Below are 25,016 nucleotides of genomic sequence, written 5' to 3'. Positions count from 1 at the left end.
AATCCAAGGTTAAATTCCTCCTCTATGCAGACGACCTGGTTCTGCTGTCACCTACTAAAGAGGGGCTACAGCAAAACCTGGACCTGCTGGAGTCGTACTGCCAGACTTGGGCCCTGACAATAAATCCCCAAAAAACCAAAGTCCTTGTGTTCCAGCAAAGATCCAAACATCAGGGACCCAAAATAAATTTCACAGTAGGAACAACCAAAATTGAACAAACCACTAACTACACATACTTGGGCTTAAAAATCAGTTCTACGGGAAACTTCAAACTGGCTGTGAATGAACTGAAAGAGAAAGCAAGAAGGGCTTTCTATGCCATCAAAAAATCAATCCAAATAGAAATCCCAATTAGCATTTGGCTCAAAATTTTCAAATCAGTAATTGAACCAATTGCACTCTATGGCAGTGAGGTATGGGGACCGCTAACTCAACAAGAATTTGCAAAATGGGACAAACACCCAATTGAGATCCTACATGCAGAATTCTGTAAAAGTATCCTCCGGACTCAAAGGAAAACCGTAAACAATGCATGCAGGGCGGAACTAGGCCAATATCCATTAATAATCACTATCCAAAAAAGAGCCACCAAATTCTGGAATCACCTACAAATGAGCAATCCCCAATGCTATCACTAGGACGCCCTGAAATGCCAAGAGCTGACCATAAAGAAGAATACCCTCAGTCAACTAGTCCTGGGACTCAGTGAAGTAACTACTAACAATACTAACAATAACCAGCCCCAGGACAGTGACAGGGTAACACAAAGAATTCGACCCAACACAATCGTCGCTAAGCAAAAGGAAAAATATCTGACATATTGGGCAGAAACAACAAAAACCCAAAGCAAACTCAATTGCTACTTGGCCCTAAACAGACAATACAACATAGCTGATTACCTGACCATGGTAAAGGATAACAAACTGAGAAGAACCTTGACAAGGTACAGACTTAGCGAACATAGCCTAGCGATCGAAAAAGGCAGACACAGGCAGACCAGGCTGCCAAGAGAGGACAGGATATGCTCGCACTGCAGTCAGGGAGTGGTGGAGACAGAGATGCACTTCCTCACAGCTTGTGGAAAATATCAGGGCATCAGGGAGAATTTCTACCAAAAATTCTCACAAATATGCCCTGATTTCAGAAATCTGAATGACAACCAAAAACTCCCATTCCTACTGGGAGAGGAGAGAAGCTGTATAACACTGGCGGCACGCTATGTTACAGCTTGCCATGAACAGAGAGCCAACCAGTAAACCAAGAAAAGAATATATATAAACAATGCGAATGTATATTTATACACTCAGGGATATACCTGTTTATACACTGTATGAATAGAACTGCGTTTATGTGGTAAACCATAAATGTATTTTGATGCTTTGGCAACATAAGATGTAACTTATCATGCCAATAAAGCTATTTTAATTGCAATTGTGAAAATTGTGTGAGGAACCAGTACCACAGTGAGAGACAGTGTGTGTGGAAACCGTACCCGAGTGACAGCCTGTGTGTATGGAACCCGTACCCCAGTGAGAGTCAGTGTGTGTGGAACCCGTACCTCAGTGAGAGTCAGTGTGTGTGGACACCGTACCCCAGTGAGAGTCAGTGTGTGTGGAACCCGTACCCCAGTGAGAGTCAGTTTGTCTGGAACCAGTACCCCAGTGAGAGTCAGTGTGTGTGTAACCCGTACCCCAGTGAGGGTCAGTGTATGTGGAACCCGTACACCAGTGAGAGTCAGTGAGTGTGGAACCTGTACTCCTGTCAGAGTCACTGACTGTGCAACCCGTACCCCAGTGCGAGTCAGCGTGTTTGGAACCCGTACCCAAGTGAGTGTCAGTGTGTGTGGAAACTGTACCCCAGTGAGAGTCAGTTTGTGTGTGACCCGTATCCCAGTGAGAGTCAGTGTGTGTGGAACCCGTACTCCACTGAGAGTCAATGTGTGTGGGACCCTTACCCCAGTGAGAGTCAGTGTTTGTAGAACCCATAACCCAGTGAGACTCAGTGTGTGTGGAACCGGTACCCCAGTGAGAGTCAGTGTGTGATGAACCCATACCACAGTGAGAGTCAGTGTGTGTGGAACCCGTACCCCAGTGAGAGTCAGTGTGTGTGGAACCCGTACCCCAGTGAGAGTCAGTGTGTGTGGAACCCGTACCCCAGTGAGAGTCAGTGTGTGTGGAACCCGAACCCCAGTGAGAGTCAGTGTGTCTGGAACCCGTACCCCAGTGAGAGTCAGTGCGTGTGGAACCCGTACCCCAGTGAGAGTCAGTGTGTGTGGAACCCGTACCCCAGTGAGAGTCAGTGTGTGTTGAACCCGTACCCCAGTGAGTGTCAGTGTGTGTGGAAACCGTACCCCAGTGAGAGTCAGTGTGTGTGTGACGCGTATCCCAGTGAGAGTCAGTGTGTGTGGGACCCGTACCCCACTGAGAGTCAGTGTGTGTGGGACCCGTACCCCAGTGAGAGTCAGTGTGTGTGGAACCCATACACCAGTTAGACTCAGTGTGTGTGGAACCCGTACCCCAGTGAGAGTCAGTGTGTGAGGAACCCGTACCACAGTGAGAGTCAGTGTGTGTGGAACCCGTACCACAGTGAGAGTCAGTGTGTGTGGAACCCGTACCCCAGTGAGAGTCAGTGTGTGTGGAACCCGTACCCTAGTGAGAGTCAGTGCGTGTGGAACCCGTACCCCAGTGAGAGTCAGTGTGTGTGGAACCCGTACCCCAGTGAGAGTCAGTGTGTGTGGAACCCTTACCCCAGTGAGAGTCAGTGTGTGTGGAAACCGTACCCCAGTGAGAGTCAGTGTGTCTGGAACCCGTACCCCAGTGAGAGTCAGTGTGTGTGGAAACCGTACCCCAGTGAGAGTCAGTGTGTCTGGAACCCGTACCCCAGTGAGAGTCAGTGTGTGTGGAACCCATACCCGAGTGAGGGTCAGTGTATGTGGAACCCGTACCCCAGTGAGAGTCAGTGAGTTTGGAACCTGTACTCCTGTCAGAGTCACTGACTGTGCAACCCGTACCCCAGTGCGAGTCAGTGTGTTTGGAACCCGTACCCCAGTGAGAGTCAGTGTGTGTTGAACCCGTACCCCAGTGAAAGTCAGTGTGTGTGGAACCCGTACCCCAGTGAGATTCAGTGTGTGTGGAACCTGTACTCCTGGCAGAGTCACTGACTGTGCAACCCGTACCCCAGTGCGAGTCAGTGTATTTGGAACCCGTACTCCAGTGAGTGTCAGTGTGTGTGGAAACCGTATCCCAGTGAGAGTCAGTTTGTGTGTGACCCGTATCCCAGTGAGAGTCAGTGTGTGTGGAACCCGTACTCCACTAAGAGTCAGTGTGTGTGGGACCCGTACCCCAGTGAGAGTCAGTGTGTGTGGAACCCATAACACAGTGAGACTCAGTGTGTGTGGAACCCATACCCCAGTGAGAGTCAGTGTGTGAGGAACCCGTACCACAGTGAGAGTCAGTGTGTGTGGAACCCGTACCCCAGTGAGAGTCAGTGTGTCTGGAACCAGTACCCCAGTGAGAGTCAGTGTGTGTGGAACCCGTACCCCAGTGAGGGTCAGTGTATGTGGAACCCGTACCCCAGTGAGAGTCAGTGAGTGTGGAACCTGTACTCCTGGCAGAGTCACTGACTGTGCAACCCGTACCCCAGTGCGAGTCATTGTATTTGGAACCCGTACTCCAGTGAGTGTCAGTGCGTGTGGAAACCGTATCCCAGTGAGAGTCAGTTTGTGTGTGACCCGTATCCCAGTGAGAGTCAGTGTGTGTGGAACCCGTACTCCACTAAGAATCAGTGTGTGTGGGACCCGTACCCCAGTGAGAGTCAGTGTGTGTGGAACCCATAACACAGTGAGACTCAGTGTGTGTGGAACCCATACCCCAGTGAGAGTCAGTGTGTGAGGAGCGCGTACCACAGTGAGAGTCAGTGTGTGTGGAACCCGTACCCCAGTGAGAGTGTGTGTGTGGAACCCGTACCCCAGTGAGAGTCAGTGCGTGTGGAACCCGTACCCCAGTGAGAGTCAGTGTGTGTGGAACATGTACCCCAGTGAGAGTCAGTGTGTGTGGAACCCGTACCCCAGCGAGAGTCAGTGAGTGTGGAACCCATACTCCAGTGAGAGTCAGTGTGTGTGGAACCGGTACCCCAGTGAGAGTCAGTGTGTGATGAACCCGTACCACAGTGAGAGTCAGTGTGTGTGGAACCTGTACCCCAGTGAGAGTCAGTGTGTGTGGAACCCGTACCCCAGTGAGAGTCAGTGTGTGTGGAGCCGGAACCCCAGTGAGAGTCAGTGTGTCTGGAACCCGTACCCCAGTGAGAGGCATTGCGTGTGGAACCCGTACCCCAGTGAGAGTCAGTGTGTGTGGAACCCGTACCCCAGTGAGAGTCAGTGTGTGTTGAACCCGTACCCCAGTGAGTGTCAGTGTGTGTGGAAACCGTACCCCAGTGAGAGTCAGTGTGTGTGTGACCCGTATCCCAGTGAGGGTCAGTGTGTGTCGAACCCGTACCCCACTGAGAGTCAGTGCATGTGGAACCCGTACCCCAGTGAGAATCAGTGTGTGTGGAACCCGTACCCCAGTGAGAGTCAGTGTGTATGGAACCCGTACCCCAGTGAGAGTCAGTGTGTGTGGAACCCGTACCCCAGTGAGAGTCAGTGTGTGTGGAACCCGTACCCCAGTGAGAGTCAGTGTGTATGGAAACCGTACCCCAGTGAGAGTCAGTGTGTGTGGAACCCGTGCCCCAGTGAGTGTCAGTGTGTGTGGAACCCGTACCCCAGTGAGGGTCAGTGTATGTGGAACCCGTACCCCAGTGAGAGTCAGTGAGTGTGGAACCTGTACTCCTGTCAGAGTCACTGAATGTGCAACGCGTACCCCAGTGCGAGTCAGTGTGTTTGGAACCCGTACCCCCGTGTGTGTCAGTGTGTGTGGAAACCGCATCCCAGTGAGAGTCAGTTTGTGTGTGACCCGTATCCCAGTGAGAGTCAGTGTGTGTGGAACCCGTACTCCACTGAGAGTCAGTGTGTGTGGGACCTGTACCCCAGTGAGAGTCAGTGTGTGTGGAACCCATAAACCAGTGAGACTCAGGGTGTGTGGAACCAGTACCCCAGTGAGAGTTAGTTTGTGAGGAACCCGTTCTAAAGCGAGAGTCAGTGTGTGTGTGGAACCCGTACGCCAGTGACAGACAGTGTGTGTGGAACCCATACCCCAGTGAGAGTTAGTGTGTGTGGAACCCGTACCCCAGTGAGAGTCAGTGTGTGTGGAACCCGTACCCCAGTGAGAGTCAGTGTGTGTGGAACCCGTACCCCAGTGAGAGTGTGTGTGTGGAACCCGTACCCCAGTGAGAGTCAGTGTGTGTGGAACCCGTACCCCAGTGAGAGTCAGTGTGTGTGGAACCAGTACCCCAGTGAGAGTCAGTGTGTGTGGAACCCGTACCCTAGAGAGAGTCAGTGTGTGTGTGGAACCCGTACCCCAATGAGAGTCAGTGTGTGTGGAACCCGTACCCCAGTGAGATTCAGTGTGTGTGGAACCCGTACCCCAGTGAGAGTCAGTGTGTGTGGAACCCGTACCCCAGTGAGAGTCAGTGTGTCTGGAACCAGTACCCCAGTGAGATTCAGTGTGTGTGGAACCCGTACACCAGTGAGGGTCAGTGTATGTGGAACCCGTACCCGAGTGAGAATCAGTGAGTGTGGAACCTGTACCCCTGTCAGAGTCACTGACTGTGCAACCCGTACCCCAGTGCGAGTCAGTTTGTTTGGAACCCGTACCCCAGTGAGTGTCAGTGTGTGTGGAAACCGTACCCCAGTGAGAGTCAGTTTGTGTGTGACCCGTATCCCAGTGAGAGTCAGTGTGTGTGGAACCCGTACTCCACTGAGAGTCAGTGTCTGTGGGACCCGTACCCCAGTGAGAGTCAGTGTGTGTGGAACCCATAACCCAGTGAGACTCAGTGTGTGTGGAACCTGCACCCCAGTGAGAGTCAGTGTGTGAGGAACCAGTACCACAGTGAGAGTCAGTGTGTGTGGAACCCGTACCCCAGTGAGAGTCAGTGTGTGTGGAACCCATACCCCAGTGAGAGTCAGTGTGTGTGGAACCCGCACCCCAGTGAGAGTCAGTGTGTGTGGAACCCTTACCCCAGTGAGAGTCAGTTTGTGTGGAACCCGTACCCCAGTGAGAGTCAGTGCGTGTGGAACCCGTACCCCAGTGAGAGTCAGTGTGTGTGGGACTGTACTCCAGTGAGAGTCAGTGTGTGTGGAACCCATACCCCAGTGAGAGTCAGTGCGTGTGGAACCCGTACCCCAGTTAGAGTCAGTGGCCTAGAAATTGGGTTTTGGCGCAGCGACTGCTTTAGCGCCGGAAGTTAGTGCCGGAGCTAAGTCGCGCTGGGCGGGCCAAAAATTCACTAGTTCTGCGCGCAAGCGGCTGCCGTCGCTGCTGAAAGCTGTTTGCGCCTGAAAACTGGCGCTACGCGCTGAATTGCGGCGCTATTCCGGCGCTGCGGCACCCGCTGCGGTGCGGCAGGTTCGGGAAGTGCAGGCCTCCTCCTTCCCTTAAGGAGGAGCTGCCTGCACCCGGCCGCGGCCCGCGAAAATCATTGTAAAAATGAGCCCGGCACCTCGGACAAGTGCTGGGCTTGCATCTGTCCCGGCGGGGGGGGGGGGGAGAAGTCCGGGGAGGGAGCTGCGGCCAGGCGGCCAGCGGGAAAGCAGCCGGCCGCCACGGGGCCTTTAATGCGCCGGCGCAAAGTCCAGTAAGGCACCTCTGCCAGAACGTTGCTTGCGGCTGCCACGGGCGAGGCGGCCGCAAGTCAATTTCGGAGTTCGGGCGGGTTACCATGGCAACCGGGACGCTGCGCACACCGATGACGTCATCGGTGCCGGCGCAGCGCTAACAGCCTAACGCCGATTTAGGGACCCACTCAATTTCCAAGCTGGCCATAACTCCGGCGCTAGGCCCTCTAGCGCCTCAAAAGCGGCGCTAAGCCGACCGAATTTCTAGGCCAGTGTGTGTGGAACCCGTACCCCAGTGAGAGTCAGTGTGTGTGGAACCTGTACCCCAGTGAGAGTCAGTTTGTGTGGAACCCGCACCCCAGTGAGAGTCAGTGAGTGTGGAACCCATACTCCAGTGAGAGTCAGTGTGTGTGGAACCGGTACCCCAGTGAGAGTCAGTGTGTGATGAACCCATACCCCAGTGAGAGTCAGTGTGTGTGGAACCCGTACCCCAGTGAGAGTCAGTGTGTGTGGAACCCGTACCCCAGTGAGAGTCAGTGTGTGTGGAACCCGTACCCCAGTGAGAGTCAGTGTGTGTGGAACCCGTACCCCAGTGAGAGTCAGTGTGTGTGGAACCCGAACCCCAGTGAGAGTCAATGTGTCTGGAACCCGTACCCCAGTGAGAGTGAGTGCGTCTGGAACCCGTACCCCAGTGAGAGTCAGTGTGTGTGGAACCCGTGCCCCAGTGAGAGTCAGTGTGTGTGGAACCCGTACCCCAGTGAGAGTCAGTGTGTGTGGAACCCGTACCCCAGTGAGAGTGAATACACACGCTGAAGATGGGCTGCTGAATTTTTAGTGTTTTTAGTGTTTAAAGTGGGGGAAAAAAAGGTTCATTTCAAGTTTAAAAAGGTTTTAAAGTTAAATCTAGTTCTAGTTAAGTTAGTTTAGTTTGTTTAGTTAAGTTTAAGTTTAGTTTAGTCTAGATTAAGTAAGGAAGGAAAAGACCACCAAAGGAAAAAAAAACCAGAGGAAACTAGAAAAAAAAAAGCCAAAGAAAAAAAAAAAAAAAAGAAATAAGGGAAAAAAAAAAACAAACGGGGCCACAGCAGCAGCAGAAGCAAGGTGACTCGGCCGCATCGGGAACCGAGGCGCGAAGGCCGCACGGAGACGCAGCAGCAGCCGGAGCGAGGAGACTCGGGGAGGCCGCTTCGGGAAACGAGGCGAATCGGGGAGGCCGCACGGAGACGCAGCGGCAGCCGGAACGAGGTGACTCGGGGAGCCCGAGCGGCGAACGAGACACGGCCCGATCGGCGGCCGCAGTCCAGCACCCGAGCGACGACCGCAGTCCAGCACCCGAGCGACGGCCGCAGTCCAGCACCCGAGCGACGACCGCAGTCCAGCACCCGAACGGCGAACGAGGCACAACCCGAGCGGCGGCTGGGCTAGAAAGCCCGGGAAAGGCCCGAGGAGCCAGGCCCAGAGACCTCTGAGGAGAAGGGGAGCAACCAGAAGGCTTCCAGAAGCAAACCAAGACTGTGAGTACAGGGCCCAGGGAGGGAGACTGAAGCCAGGGAAAGGCCCGAGGAGCCAGGCCGAGACAGAGGCACAGAGACCTCTGAGGGGGAGGGGAACAGCCCGAAGGCACCGGGAAACAGCGGCTCACAGACCCAGACCTGAGAAGGGTGAACCCAGAAGCCGAGGCCCAGGGACCACGGGGTCGGAGAGGGGGACCGGGAAAGTTCGCGAACAGGGAGAGGGAAACACCAAACCCGGGGCCCCAGAAAAGCTTATTCTAAGATCAACAATACTTTACCAAAAATGAGCGAATCAGAAGATCCACAACAGCCCCGCTTCCAGATTCCCCCCAACACCGCAAAAAAAGCTATAAAAGCGATCAAGCATGAGCAGATGAGAGAAAAACCAGAAACACTTTTTGCTGACTGTTACAACAATGGGACAAAAAGTAACCTCATTTTCTACTCAGATCAGCCAGTGGCTTGGATCACAGCAATAAAATCACACTATACCAATGTTAAGCTAGAAAATACCGCAAATGGGTCCATAATGAAAATTAACACACCAGGAGACAGTTCAACTACGACGGTCAACGCGTACAATACCGGGACAATATTAGTGCAAGGCAACCTCGACAAATTTGCAACGGCCTTCAGGACACTGAAAAAATTAACTAAGGGGGGAAGGAACAGCCCCAGAGTGGCCCGCACTCCCCCCAACATTGACAACTTACCAGGAGAAAATCTGCCTGGTCAGGAGGTGAACGAGCCACACAGTTCAAACCAGACACCAACCCCGGGGAACCACAGCCACACGATACAACTGACAAACCCCAGCATAACTACCAGGGAGGAAGCCACACATAGTCCCCCTACCATTCCCAGCTCACCAAGAGAAGAGCAGCATAGCCAGGAAGTGAGTGAGCCCTCCAGGGCCGACCAGCCTAGCCAGGAAGTGAGTGAGCCTTCCAGGGCCGACCAGGCACATACCCCGGGATCACACAGCCAGATACAACCAAAAGATAAATTTAATCAATTAGAGATAGAGGTGGTTAAACTTAGAGAGGACTTCCTCAAAATGAATGACTATCAAAATCAGGAGAGGGAGAGACACAAGAGAGAGCTGAAGCTACTTGAGAACCAGGTGAATCTACTTAGGAATCAGGTGAAAGAGCTGCAGGAAAAAGAAGAGAGCCATAGAGGAGAGATAACACCATTAGACCAGCAACCAGAGGCTAGAGATAAGACAAGGCAGAGCCGGACGGAACGGCTGCACTCCCACATGGAACAAAAGCAACAGACACACAATACAAGGGGTGCCACACAGACCGACCAGCATACTGATTCGCAATCTTCCCCCACCACCGTGGAACCACAAGCGGGCCGCTCACAAGAGGTACGCACACACCAGACACCCCAGCCCAGCACACACACTATGAGTCCAAGCGAAAGCCACCAGACAGTAAACACAAACAAGGCTGACGTCGTAATACTCATAGACTCAAATGGGAAATTTCTATGGGAGAAAAAGCTATTCCCTAGAAGTAAAGTAGAAAAGATCTGGTGCCCAACAACAAACAGAGCCATGGGATGGCTGACCAAAGCCAGATTAGGCTCCCCCCAACACATAATAATACACACGGGCACAAATGACCTAAAGACCCAACAGAAAGAAGTAGCAACATCGCTCAGAGCAATGATTAGGAAAGCAAGCAGTACATTTCCAAACACTAGAATCACTGTTTCCACAATATTGCCGAGAACAGACTTCAACAACAACACAATTCATGAGATAAATGCCAGCATAGCAAGAGACTGCGAATCAAACCACAACGTACACCTGGCCCAACACCCCACCCTCGATGAGGAATGTCTTTACGACCACGTCCACATCCAAAGGCAAAGAATATCGATCCTTGCTAAAGCCCTGAAGGACGTCGCTTTTAACCGGGTCCATACCCAGACTCCAAGAGGACCCCCCCCCGACCACCAGAGATCAGCGGGGTACATATCAGGAACACTACAAGGACCACCAACACACCAACCGAGACCAGAGAGGATCCCCATGCAAAACAACAATGTCAGACCTGCACCACTCCTGTCCCACAGGGGAATAGGACTGCTCCCAGCCAGACAGAGGGAGAGATGCACAGGACGTACGCAATACCTCAGACAGAAACAATCCATTAAGAGACAATAAGCAGATGTGCAGCAGCATCTACTTCCGCCTTATGGATCAAGGACTAATTAATAGAAAGAACTGTAACCAAATTGTATTAACTTTTGTAGACAACTGATGTGATCTTTTTTTTCCCCACACTTAGACACGACAAACACGTACCACTCTTTAACCTATCATAGTAAAAGATCAAACTTAACATGAAATCCTTATATATTTCGACCTGGAATATCCAAGGTCTACGCTCTTCACTGCGAGAAGTGAAAAGTAGGACCCCAGAGTTCATAGATGAAACTAAAGACCTAGATATTATCATTTTACAGGAAACTTGGTATAAAGGAAAAGGACACACTGGCTGTCCCCAAGGGTACACTGAGCTGGTGGTGCCCTCCAATAAATTACCAAGTGTAACCCAAGGCAGAGACTCCGGAGGCATACTGATCTGGTTTAAAACAGAACTTAAGAATTACATCAAATTTATAAAAAAGGGCGAAAACCATATGTGGCTCAAACTTGAGAGGGAGATTATCTCAAACACCCAAGATGTTTACATTTGCGCACTTTATATCCCTCCAATCGATTCCCCGTACTTTAAAGAGGACACCTTCTCCAACATGGAGGGGGAAATTATCCAATACCAGGCCCAGGGGAACGTGTTGATCTGTGGGGACCTCAATTCAAGAACGGGCGAAGAACCAGACTTCACCAATAATCAGGGAAACAATTATGTTTTCGGGAATAACCACTTTGACATCCCTTCCCTTCCATACAGGCATAACTGCGACAAGCAGTCAAATACCAACGGAAAACAGCTACTACAGCTCTGTCGAAACCTGGGTCTGTACATTGTCAATGGTAGGTTCATAGGAGACCTCCTAGGAAGATCGACCTATTGCTCACCTCTTGGCTGCAGCACAGTAGACTATATGATTACAGACTTAGACCCATCCTCTTTCAGAGCATTCACAGTCAAACCACAAACAACACTGTCAGATCACAGTCAAATTACTATGTTCCTCAAAAAGACAGAAACAAACAACATAGAAACACAACCCAGTAAACTGTACAACACCAAAAAATCGTACAGATGGGCCAAAAACGACACGGAAAAATACCAGAAAACAATTAGCAATGCATCAACTCAAGCTCTCTTAGACACCTTTCTGGATAACATATACACTCACAATAAAGAAGGCGTAAACCGGGCAGTTAGTAAACTAAACAATATTTTTGATAATTTGGCAACAAATGCAAACTTGAAAGCTCGCAAGAACAAACCCAAAACAAAAAACTATGAAAAATGGTTTGACCGAGATTGCCATAACATGAGGAAAAAACTTAGAAAAATATCAAACCAAAAACACAGACATCCAGAAAACGAGGAACTACGCCTTACTTATTGTCAGACACTAACACAATACAGAAACACACTCAGAACCAAAAAAGAGCAATATATTAAGAATACACTCAGCTCCATGGAGGAATCCATTGATTCCAATTGTTTCTGGGAAAACTTGAAAACACTACACAAAAAACAACACGACGATTTGGCCATTCAAAATGGGGACACATGGGTAAACCACTTTGAAAAATTATACCAGAAAAAAACACTAAGACCAGAGCAACACCAAATATGCAAAAAACTGGAAAAGCTAGAAATGGCCATAAAAGATAACCAAAACCCGCTGGACGCCATAATAACAGAAAAAGAACTTCTTGAAAAACTCAAGGACCTGCGACCAGGAAAAGCCTGCGGGACAGACGGCATACTAAACGAGATGATTAAACACACAGACAACAAAATGAAACTGGCTATCCTAAAACTCTTCAACTTGGTTCTGAGTGTCGGTTATTTCCCTGATATCTGGAACAAAGGACTCATAACGCCCATATACAAAAGTGGGGACAAAATCGACCCAAACAACTATCGAGGCATCTGTGTAAACAGTAACCTGGGGAAGGTATTCTGTAGCATCATAAACAAAAGACTTATAAACTTCCTTGAGGAGCACAATGTCTTGAGTAAAAGCCAAATTGGATTCCTGCCAAACTATAGAACATCCGATCATATCTTCACCCTACAGACCCTAATTGACAAACACGTTCACAATAACAAAAGCAAAATCTACGCATGCTTTGTAGATTTCCAGAAGGCTTTCGACTCCATCTGGCATGACGGTTTATTCCTGAAACTTATCGAAAGTGGGGTAGGAGGGAAAACATATGATGTAATTAAATCAATGTATACAAACAACAAATGTGCAGTTAAAATTGGAGACAAACAAACAAAATACTTCCCACAGGGGCGGGGGGTGACGCAGGGCTCGCCAATCTCACCGACACTCTTTAATATTTACATAAATGGATTGGCAAAACTACTTGAACAATCTACAGCACCCGGCCTCACCCTATATGAATCCAAGGTTAAATTCCTCCTCTATGCAGACGACCTGGTTCTGCTGTCACCTACTAAAGAGGGGCTACAGCAAAACCTGGACCTGCTGGAGTCGTACTGCCAGACTTGGGCCCTGACAATAAATCCCCAAAAAACCAAAGTCCTTGTGTTCCAGCAAAGATCCAAACATCAGGGACCCAAAATAAATTTCACAGTAGGAACAACCAAAATTGAACAAACCACTAACTACACATACTTGGGCTTAAAAATCAGTTCTACGGGAAACTTCAAACTGGCTGTGAATGAACTGAAAGAGAAAGCAAGAAGGGCTTTCTATGCCATCAAAAAATCAATCCAAATAGAAATCCCAATTAGCATTTGGCTCAAAATTTTCAAATCAGTAATTGAACCAATTGCACTCTATGGCAGTGAGGTATGGGGACCGCTAACTCAACAAGAATTTGCAAAATGGGACAAACACCCAATTGAGATCCTACATGCAGAATTCTGTAAAAGTATCCTCCGGACTCAAAGGAAAACAGTAAACAATGCATGCAGGGCGGAACTAGGCCAATATCCATTAATAATCACTATCCAAAAAAGAGCCACCAAATTTTGGAATCACCTACAAATGAGCAATCCCCAATGCTATCACTACGACGCCCTGAAATGCCAAGAGCTGACCATAAAGAAGAATACCCTCAGTCAACTAGTCCTGGGACTCAGTGAAGTAACTACTAACAATACTAACAATAACCAGCCCCAGGACAGTGACAGGGTAACACAAAGAATTCGACCCAACACAATCGTCGCTAAGCAAAAGGAAAAATATCTGACATATTGGGCAGAAACAACAAAAACCCAAAGCAAACTCAATTGCTACTTGGCCCTAAACAGACAATACAACATAGCTGATTACCTGACCATGGTAAAGGATAACAAACTGAGAAGAACCTTGACAAGGTACAGACTTAGCGAACATAGCCTAGCGATCGAAAAAGGCAGACACAGGCAGACCAGGCTGCCAAGAGAGGACAGGATATGCTCTCACTGCAGTCAGGGAGTGGTGGAGACAGAGATGCACTTCCTCACAGCTTGTGGAAAATATCAGGGCATCAGGGAGAATTTCTACCAAAAATTCTCACAAATATGCCCTGATTTCAGAAATCTGAATGACAACCAAAAACTCCCATTCCTACTGGGAGAGGAGAGAAGCTGTGTAACGCTGGCGGCGCACTATGTTGCAGCTTGCCATGAACAGAGGGACAACCAGTAAGCTAAGAAAAAAATATATATAAACAATGCGAATGTATATTTATACACTCAGGGATATACCTGTTTATACACTGTATGAATAGAACTGCGTTTATGTGCTGAACCATAAATGTATTTTGATGCTTTGGCAACATAAGATGTAACTTATCATGCCAATAAAGCGATTTAAATTGTAAAATTGTAAATTGTGTGTGGAACCCGTACCCCAGTGAGAGTCAGTGTGTGTGGAACCCGTACCCCAGTGAGAGTCAGTGTGTGTGGAACCCGTACCCCAGTGAGAGTCAGTGTGTGTGGAACCTGTACCCCAGTGTTCATTCTCTGTGTGTTTTGATATTTTCCAGGTGCACTTTTTCCTGACGGACGTGTTTTCAAGGTGGAGAAGGAGTGCCCGGATCCGCCGGGCGGTGGAGGCTGAGTCCGGCCTCCAGCTCTACCGCACTCTGGCCACAGCCTCGGGGGGTGAGGCTGTGACGGTTCCAAAGACTGAGATCTTCAAACTAACCTCGATCATCGAACAATCTACCAGTGGGGCCCTGGTAATGTGTCTTTTCATCTACATAGCTACGAGCCGGGCCCTGTAGTCAGGGCTGCGGGGGATGGGAGGAAGATAGTGTGAAGCTCCCCACACACGGAGCAGGAGAGCGCCGCCCGGGGTGGGACTCGGGGCAGCCGGTCATCCAGGGTTCCTGCTCGTGCTCTCTGTTCTGGGTTTTATTTATTCCTCCACGGGATGTGGGTGTTGCTGGCAAGGCCAGCATTTATTGCCCATCCCTAGTTGCCCTTGAGAAGGTGGCGGTGAGCCGCCTTCTTGAACCGCTGCAGTCCGTGTGGTGAAGGTGCTCCCACAGTGCTGTTAGGGAGGGAGTTCCAGGATTTTGACCCAGCGACGATGAAGGATCGGCCGATATATTTCCAATTCAGGATGGTGTGTGACTTGGAGGGGAACTTGGAGGTGGTGGTGTTCCCATGCGCCTGCTGCCCTTGTCCTTCTAGGTGGAAGAGGTGGCGGGTTTGGGAGGTGCTGCCGAAGAAGCCTTGGCGAGTTGCTGCAGTGCATCTTGTAGATGGTACACACTGCAGCCATGGTGCGCCGGTGGTGGAGGGAGTCAATGTTTAAGGTGGTGGATGGGGTGCCCATCAAGCGGGGCTGCTTTGTCCTGGGATGGTGTCGAGCTTCTTGAGTGTTGTCGGAGTTGCACTCATCCAGGCAAGTGGAGAGTATTCCATCACACTCCTGACTTGTGCCTTGTAGATGGTGGAAAGACTTTGGGGAGTCAGGAGGTGAGACACTCGCCGCAGAATACCCAGCCTCTGACCTGCTCTTGTAGCCACAGTATTTATGTGGCTGGTCCAGTTCAGTTTCTGGTCAATGGTGACCCCCAGGATGTTGTTGGTGGGGGATTCGGCGATGGTAATGCCGTTGAATGTCAAGGGGCGGTGGTTAGACTCTCGCTTGTTGGAGATAGTCATTGTCTGGCACTTGTGTGGGGCCTGCAGGAACGTGAGTGTGAATGACGCGTCTGTGTATTGTGCTCCCTGTTATGAGAGCTTCTAGTGACGGCAGCACCACGTGTGGCGGTGATGCCCCAGCGCCAAATATTCTGCTGGCTCACAATGGAAAAGTTGGCCATGGGGATGAGCCAGTGTGTGTGGGCCCAGTAACCTAGTGAGATTCCCCAGTGAGTTTGGAGTTTTCAGGAAATGATGGAGATCTGAAGTAGAAACATAGAAGCCTAGAAGATAGGAGCAGGAGTGGGCTATCCGGCCCCTCGAGCCTGCTCCGCCAATTAATGCGATCATGGCTGATCATCCAATATGCCTTGATCCCTTTAGCCTTAAGAAATATTCCTTCATGAATATATTTAATGAATTGGCCTCAAATATCTTCTGTTGTAGAGAATTCCACAGGTTCACCACTCTCTGGGTGAAGAAATTCCTCCTTATCTCTGTCCTAAATGGCTTACCCCTTATCCTTAGACTGTGACCCCTGGTTCTGGATTCCCCGCCATCAGGAACATCCTTCCTGCATCTAGTCTGTCTAGTCCTGTTAGAATTTTATAAGTTTCAATGAGATCCCCTCTCATTCTTCTGAACTCTCGCGAATATAAGCCTAATCGACCCAATCTCTCTTCATACATCATTCCTGCCATCCCAGGTATCAGTCTGGTGAATCTTCGCTGCACTCTCTCCATGGCAAGAACATCCTTCCTCAGATAAGGCGGCCAAAACTGCACACAATACTCAAGATGTGGTCTCACCAAGGCCCTGTACAACTGCAGCAAGACATCCTTGCTCCTGTACTCGAATCCTCTCGCTATGAAGGCCAACATACCATTTGCCTTCTTAACCGCCTGCTGCACCTGCATGCTTACCTTCAGCAACTGGTGCACAAGGACACCTAGGTCTCGTTGCACTTCCCCTTTTCCCAATCTATTGCCGTTCAGATAATAATCTGTCTTCCTGTTTTTGCCACCAAAGTGGATAACCTCACATTTATCCACGTTATACTGCATCTGCCCAATCGCCCAACCTGTCCAAATCATACTGGAGTTTCTCTGCATCCTCCTCACAGCACACACGCCCACCCAGCTTTGTGTCGTCTGCAAACTTGGAGATATTACATCTAGTTCCCTTGCCTAGATCATTAATATATATTGTGAATAGCTGGGGTCCGAGCACCGATCCTTGCGGTACCCAACTAGTCACTGCCTGCCACTCGGAAAAAGACCCGTTTATTCCAACTCTTTGTTTCCTGTCTGCCAACCAGTTCTCTATCCAAGTCAATGCCTTTTGTAAATCCATGTTGACTTTGCAAGAGGGTGATTGAACGCCACTAATTGATTCTTCCCTTCTGCAGGTCACATTGTTACAAATGTCGAGTAACGCCTCCATTGCGAACAATACCATCACCTTCCACGTGGACGCATCCATCCAGAATGTGACCATCTACGTTATGGACAACCCAAGAAACATAAACCTCATGGAACCCAACGGTGAGAACAACTCGCTCCTTTATATCAAATGCTGATTCTGGGGTACTGGTTCCACACACACTGACTCTCACTGGGGTACGGATTTCACAGACACTGACTCACACTGGGGTATGGGTTCCACACACACTGACTCTCACTGGGGTACGGATTTCACAGACACTGACTCTCACTGGGGTACGGGTTCCACACACACTGACTCTCACTGGTGTACGGGTCCCACACACACTGACTCTCACTGGGGTACGGGTTCCACACACACTGACTCTCACTGGGGTACGGGTTCCACACACACTGACTCTCACTGGGGTACGGGTTCCACACACACTGACTCTCACTGTGGTACGGGTTCCACACACACTGACTCTCACTGGGGTACGGGTTCCACACACACTGACTCTCACTGGGGTACGGGTTCCACACACACTGACTGGTGCTCTATCTTTCAACCCTCTATTATTTCTGACCAGGTGAATTGATGAGAGTTCTGGAGGGACCTGGAACATTGGCGACAACCAGTATCTTTGGGAATCTGCAGGTCATTCGACTCCATTCCCCAATCCAACCTGGAGCCTGGAAACTTATAGTCTTATCCTCAAGAGTGTATTCAGTGAGAATCTCCGGTGAGTCAATAATAAATACAAAGCCAGTTGGGACAATAAACTGTGAGGAGAACACGATATCGGCCCAGAAATTCGGGTCGGAGGCTTCCCGCGGGTGCAAGCCCCCGACCTGCACTTACCTTGCGCGCCGGCCGTTGAGCTGTGGGCCCGCGTGGGATTCCGATCCTGGGCCTCCTCCAAAGGCCGGCGCGCAGTGCTTGCGTATCCCGGGGGCGCAGTTAGTTCGAAGCGTCCCCTGGGATCACGTGGGCCACGGAGAGCCAATGGTAGCAGGGAATCTCTATTCATAGATTTGACAAGAAGACCTGTCAAACCTATGAATGCAATTCAGCCCCAAAACATCACTAAAACTTCAAATAAATTTTTAAAACTCACATTTTTAAATAACTATAAATTACATAAAATAACGATTTTAAACAATAATTTAAATTTTGGAAAATATTAATTATATTTTCTAACGGGGCTAAAAATAAACTTACCTTTCTTTAAAGTATTTAAAAATAATAAACCTGTGGAAAAAATGTTTTAATTTTAATTAATTCACCACTTACCTTGTTAAAAGCAGGCCCTGCGCCTGCTTTTTACATGTCTAACTTCCGGAGAAACCTGGAAAGAAACCGTAAGTTCGATGCGCACGCGCTGCCTCTCCCGCGCACGCGTTCGACCTCTCAACACCTTCTTTCAGGGGAACGGAAGTCCCGGTTTCCCGCGCGTGCGCAGTGCATGCAGGAAACCGGTACGTTCGTTGGGCCAACGTGTGAGTACCCAGCGCGTACTCACCCGTGGGGACCCGAATTTCTGGTCCAAAGAGTCTACGTGAATGGGCAGTAAGGTGGCAGATAGAGTGTAATGTAGAGAAACGTGAGGTTATTCACTTTGGTATTAACAATCGAAAAACAGAATATTTTTTAAGTAGTGAGAAACTTTTAAATGTTGGTGTTGAGAGAGATTTGGGTGTCCTCATGCAAGAAACACAAAAAGCTAACATATATTAACGATTTGGAGGAGGGGACCGAGTGTAACATATCAAAGTTTGCAGATGATACTAAGATGGGAGGGAAAGTAGTGAGTGAGGAGGACATAAAAAACCTGCAAGGGGACATAGACAGGCTAAGTAAGTGGGCAGAGATTTGGCAGATGGAATACAATACTGGAAAGTGTGAGGTTATGCACTTTGGCAGGAAAAATCGTAGAGCAAGTTATTATCTTAATTGCAAGAAACTGGAAAGTACTGAAGTACAAAGGGATCTGGGGGTCCTGGTGCACGAAACTCAAAAGGTTAGTATGCAGGTGCAGCAAGTGATTAAGAAGGCCAATGGAATGTTGGCTTTCATTGCTAGGGGGATAGAATATAAAAATAGGGAGGTATTGCTTCAGTTTTACAAGGTATTGGTGAGACCGCACCTGGAATACTGCATACAGTTTTGGTGTCCATACTTAAGAAAAGACATACTTGCTCTCGAGTCAGTACAAAGAAGGTTCACTCGGTTAATCCCGGGGATGAGGGGGTGGACAAATGAGGAGAGGTTGAGTAGATTGGGACTCTACTCATTGGAGTTCAGAAGAATGAGAGGCGATCTTATTGAAACATATATGATTGTGAAGGGGTTAGATCGGGTGGATGCGGGGAGGATGTAACCGATGATGGGTGAAACTAGAACTAGGGGGCATAGTCTTAGAATAAGGGGCTGCTCTTTCAAAACTGAGATGAGGAGGAACTACTTCACTCAGAGGGTGGTAGGTCCATGGAATATGCTGCCCCAAAAAGCTGTAGAAGCTACATCATTACATAAATTTAAAACAGAAATAGACAGTTTCCTAGAAGTAAAGGGAATTAAGGGTTACGGGGAGCGGGCAGGAATTTGGACATGAGTCTAGGTTCGGATCGGACATGGCCCTGTGGGTAGCGGAGCGGGCCCAGGGGCCGTGTAGCCTGATCCTGCTCCTATTTCGTGTGTCTAATTCTGTTAGATTCAGGAGATGGTTCTGTGATAGTGGATTGGCGGTTAGGATCAGATCAGCCATGATTATATTGAATGGCGGAGCAGGCTCGAGGGGCCGATTGGCCTACTCCTGCTCCTATTTCTTATTTCTTATGTCCTTATGTAGGTACAGCAAGCAATTAGGAAGGCAATTGGCATGTTGGCCATTATTACAAGGGGGTTGGAGTATAAGAGTGAGGAAGTCTTGCTACAATTGTACAGGGCCTTGGTGAGACCACACCTGGAGTACGGGAGTAAGGAAGTCTTGCTACAATTGTACAGGGCCTTGGTGAGACCACACCTGAAGTACTGGAGTAAGGAAGTCTTGCTACAATTATACAGGGCCTTGGTGAGACCACACCTGGAGTACTGGAGTAAGGAAGTCTTGCTACAATTATACAGGGTCTTGGTGAGACCACACCTGGAGTACGGGAGTAAGTAAGTCTTGCTACAATTGTACAGGGCCTTGGTGAGACCACACCTGGAGTATGGGAGTAAGGAAGTCTTGCTACAATTGTACAGGGCCTTGGTGAGACCACACCTGGAGTACTGGAGTACGGAAGTCTTGCTACAATTGTACAGGGCCTTGGTGAGACCTCACCTGGAGTACTGGAGTAAGGAAGTCTTGCTACAATTGTACAGGGCCTTGGTGAGACCACACCTGGAGTACTGGAGTAAGGAAGTCTTGCTACAATTATACAGGGCCTTGGTGAGACCACACCTGGAGTACAGGAGTAAGGAAGTCTTGCTACAATTATACAGGGCCTTGGTGAGACCACACCTGGAGTACTGGAGTAAGGAAGTCTTGCTACAATTGTACAGGGTCTTGGTGAGACCACACCTGGAGTACTGGAGTAAGGAAGTCTTGCTACAATTATACAGGGCCTTGGTGAGACCACACCTGGACAACTGGAATAAGGAAGTCTTGCTACAATTATACAGGGCCTTGGTGAGACCACACCTGGAGTACTGGAGTAAGGAAGTCTTGCTACAATTATACAGGGCCTTGGTGAGACCACACCTGGTGTACTGGAGTAAGGAAGTCTTGCTACAATTATGCCTTGGTGAGACCACACCTGGAGTAAGGAAGTCTTGCTACAATTATACAGGGCCTTGGTGAGACTACACCTGGAGTACTGGAGTAAGGAAGCCTTGCTACAATTGTACAGGGCCTTGGAGAGACCACACCTGGTGTACTGGAGTAAGGAAGTCTTGCTACAATTGTACAGGGCCTTGGTGAGACCACACCTGGTGTATAGGAGTAAGGAAGTCTTGCTACAATTATACAGGGCCTTGGTGAGACCACACCTGGTGTACTGGAGTAAGGAAGTCTTGCTACAATTGTACAGGGCCTTGGTGAGACCACACCTGGAGTACTGGAGTAAGGAAGTCTTGCTACAATTATACAGGGCCTTGGTGAGACCACACCTGGAGTACTGGAGTAAGGAAGTCTTGCTACAATTATACAGGGCCTTGGTGAGACCACACCTGGAGTACTGGAGTAAGGAAGTCTTGCTACAATTGTACAGGGCCTTGGAGAGACCACACCTGGTGTACTGGAGTAAGGAAGTCTTGCTACAATTGTACAGGGCCTTGGTGATACAACACCTGGTGTACTGGATTAAGGAAGTCTTGCGACAATTGTACAGGGCCTTGGTGAGACCACACCTGGAGTACTGGAGTAAGGAAGTCTTGCTACAATTATACAGGGCCTTGGTGAGACCACACCTGGAGTAAGGAAGTCTTGCTACAATTATACAGGGCCTTGGTGAGACCACACCTGGAGTACTGGAGTAAGGAAGTCTTGCTACAATTATACAGGGCCTTGGTGAGACCACACCTGGAGTGCTGGGCACAGTTTGGGTCTCCTTATCTAAGGAAGGATATACTTGCCTTGGAGGCGGTGCAACGAAGGTTCACTAGATTGATTCCTGGGATGGGGGGATTGTCCTATGAGGAGAGATTGAGTAGAATGGGCCGATACTCTCTGGAGTTTAGCAGAATGAGAGGTGATCTCATTGAAACATATAAGATTCTGAGGGGGATTGACCGGGTAGATGCTGAGAGGCTGTTTCCCCCTGGCTGGAGAGTCTAGAACCAGGGGTCACAGTCTCAGGATAAGGGGTCGGACATTTGGGACCGAGATGAGGAGGAATTTCTTCACTCAGAGGGCGGTGAATCTTTGGAATTCTCTGCCCCAGAGGGCTGTGGAGGCTCAGTCGTTGAGTATATTCAAGGCTGAGATCGAGAGATTTTTGGAGTCTCGGGGAATCGAGGGATATGGGGATCGGGCGGGAAAGTGGAATTGAGGTCGAAGATCAGCCGTGATCTCATTGAATGGCGGAGCAGGCTCGAGGGACCGAATGGCCGACTCCTCTTATTTCTTATGTTCTTATATTCTTAAATACAGATACACCCAAACCCAAAAGCCCGCGATATATAAAGCCCCCGAACAGTAACAAATTCAATCGATCTCTTTTATGGATTTAGGTCAGAGTACGATCGACTTCACCAACAATTTTGTCGAACCCTTCGAAGGACCTCACCCGGGTCTTATTCCAATCAACGGGCGACCCAGCACAGGTGAGTTTATCGCTCACACGCCACTGGGGCACTGGTTCATGAGGGTGCATTGCCACTCTAGCCTGTGGGTGCTGACTCAATGGGGTACGGGTTCCACACACACTGACTCTCACTGGGGTACGGGTTCCACACACACTGACTCAATGGGGTACGGGTTCCACACACACAGACTCTCACTGGGGAATGGGTTCCACACACACTGACTCTCACTGGGGTAAGGGTTCCACACACACTGACTATCACTGGGGTACGGGTTCCACACACACTGACTCTCACTGGGGTACGGGTTCCACACACACTGACTCTCACTGGGGTACAGGTTCCACACACACTGACTCTCACTGGGGTACGGGTTCCACACACACTGACTCTCACTGAGGTACGGGTTCCACACACACTGACTCTCACTGGGGTACGGGTTCCACACACACTGACTCTCACTGGGGTACGCGTTCCACACGCACTGACTCTCACTGGGGTACGGGTTCCACACACTGACTCTCACTGGGGTACGGGTTCCACACACACTGATTCTCACTGGGGTACGGGTTCCACACACACTGACTCTCACTGGGGTGCGGGTTCCACACACACTGACTCTCACTGGGGTACGGGTTCCACACACACTGACTCTCACTGGGGTATGGTTTCCACACACACTGACTCTCACTGGAGTACGGGTTCCACACACACTGACTCTCACTGGGGTACGGGTGCCACACACACTGACTCTCACTGGGGTACAGGTTCCACACACACTGACTCTCACTGGGGTACAGGTTCCACACACCCTGACTCTCACTGGGGTACGGGTTCCACACACACTGACTCTCACTGGGGTATGGTTTCCACACACACTGACTCTCACTGGGGTACGGGTTCCACACACACTGACTCTCACTGGGGTACGGGTTCCACACCCACTGACTCTCACTGGGGTACGGGTTCCACACACACAGACTCTCACTGGGGTACGGGTTCCACACACACTGACTCTCACTGGGGTATGGTTTCCACACACACTGACTCTCACTGGGGTACAGGTTCCACACACACTGACTCTCACTGGGGTACGGGTTCCACACACACTGACTCTCACTGGGGTACGGGTTCCACACACACTGACTCTCACTGGGGTACGGGTTCCACACACACTGACTCTCACTGGGGTACGTGTTCCTCACACACTGACTCTCAGTGGGGTACGGGTTCCACATACACTGACTCTCACTGGGGTACGGGTTCCACACACACTGACTCTCACTGGGGTACGGGTTCCACACACACTGACTCTCACTGAGGTACGGGTTCCACACACACTGACTCTCACTGGGGTACGGGTTCCACACACACTGACTCTCACTGGGGTACGGGTTCCACACACACTGACTCTCACTGGGGTACGGGTTCCACACACACTGACTCTCACTGGGGTACGGGTTCCACACATACTGACTCTCACTGGGGTACGGGTTCCACACACACTGACTCTCACTGGGGTACGGGTACCACAGACACTGACTCTCACTGGGGTACGGGTTCCACACACACTGACTCTCACTGGGGTACGGGTTCCACACACACTGACTCTCACTGGGGTACGGGTTCCACACACACTGACTCTCACTGGGGTACGGGTTCCACACACACTGACTCTCACTGAGGTACGGGTTCCACACACACTGACTCTCACTGGGGAACGGGTTCCACACACACTGACTCTCACTGGGGTACGGGTTCCACACACACTGACTCTCACTGGGGTACGGGTTCCACACACACTGACTCTCACTGGGGTACGGATTCCACATACACTGACTCTCACTGGGGTACGGGTTCCACACACACTGACTCTCACTGGGGTACGGGCCCCACACACACTGACTCTCACTGGGGTACGGGTTCCACACACACTGACTCTCACTGGGGTACGGGTTCCACACACACTGACTCTCACTGGGGTACGGGTCCCACACACACTGACTCTCACTGGGTTACGGGTTCCACACAAACTGACTCTCACTGTGGTACAGGTTCCACACACACTGACTCTCACTGGGGTACGGGTTCCACTCACACTGACTCTCACTGGGGTACGGGTTCCATACACACTGACGCTCACTGGGTTACGGGTTCCACACACACTGACTCTCCACTTGGGTACGGGTTCCACACACACTGACTCTCACTGGGGTACGGGTTCCACACACACTGACTCTCACTGGGGTACGGGTTCCACACACACTGACTCTCACTGGGGTACGGGTTCCACACACACTGACTCTCACTGGGGTACGGGTTCCACACACACTGACTCTCACTGGGGTACGGGTTCCACACACACTGACTCTGACTGGGGTACGGGTTCCACACACACTGACTATCACTGGGGTACGGGTTCCACACACACTGACTCTCACTGGGGTACGGGTTCCACACACACTGACTCTCACTGGGGTACGGGTTCCACACACACTGACTCTCACTGGGGTAAGGGTTCCACACACACTGACTCTCACTGAGGTACGGGTTCCACACACACTGACTCTCACTGGGGTGCGGGTTCCACACACACTGACTCTCACTGGGGTACGCGTTCCACACGCACTGACTCTTACTGGGGTACGGGTTCCACACACTGACTCTCACTGGGGTACGGGTTCCACACACACTGACTCTCACTGGGGTACGGGTTCCACACACACTGACTCTCACTGGGTTACGGGCCCCACACACACAGACTCTCACTGGGGTACGGGTTCCACACACACTGACTCTCACTGGGGT

The 25,016-nt window shown here is 50.1% G+C and overlaps 1 protein-coding gene across 1 annotated transcript in view; it reads left to right on the top strand.

Moving 5' to 3' along the window:
• LOC147110118 (von Willebrand factor A domain-containing protein 7-like) overlaps positions 1-25,016 on the top strand; it is a 203,052-nt gene that overhangs the window by 154,445 nt on the left and 23,591 nt on the right. The window contains exons 9-12 of the mRNA XM_086004053.1: positions 14,393-14,587; positions 16,909-17,057; positions 17,525-17,664; positions 22,137-22,229. Of these exons, the coding sequence (XP_085860179.1) occupies positions 14,393-14,587; positions 16,909-17,057; positions 17,525-17,664; positions 22,137-22,229 (577 nt within the window). The remainder of the gene's footprint in view (positions 1-14,392; positions 14,588-16,908; positions 17,058-17,524; positions 17,665-22,136; positions 22,230-25,016) is intronic.

This window comes from Somniosus microcephalus, chromosome 12 (assembly GCF_052327205.1).
Source record: "Somniosus microcephalus isolate GS21.2 chromosome 12, FLI_Smic_1.0, whole genome shotgun sequence".
In the NCBI taxonomy this organism is placed as follows: Eukaryota; Metazoa; Chordata; class Chondrichthyes; order Squaliformes; family Somniosidae; genus Somniosus; species Somniosus microcephalus.
The sequence above is the reverse complement of the archived record's forward strand: the minus strand, read 5'-3'. Positions and strand labels throughout refer to the sequence as shown.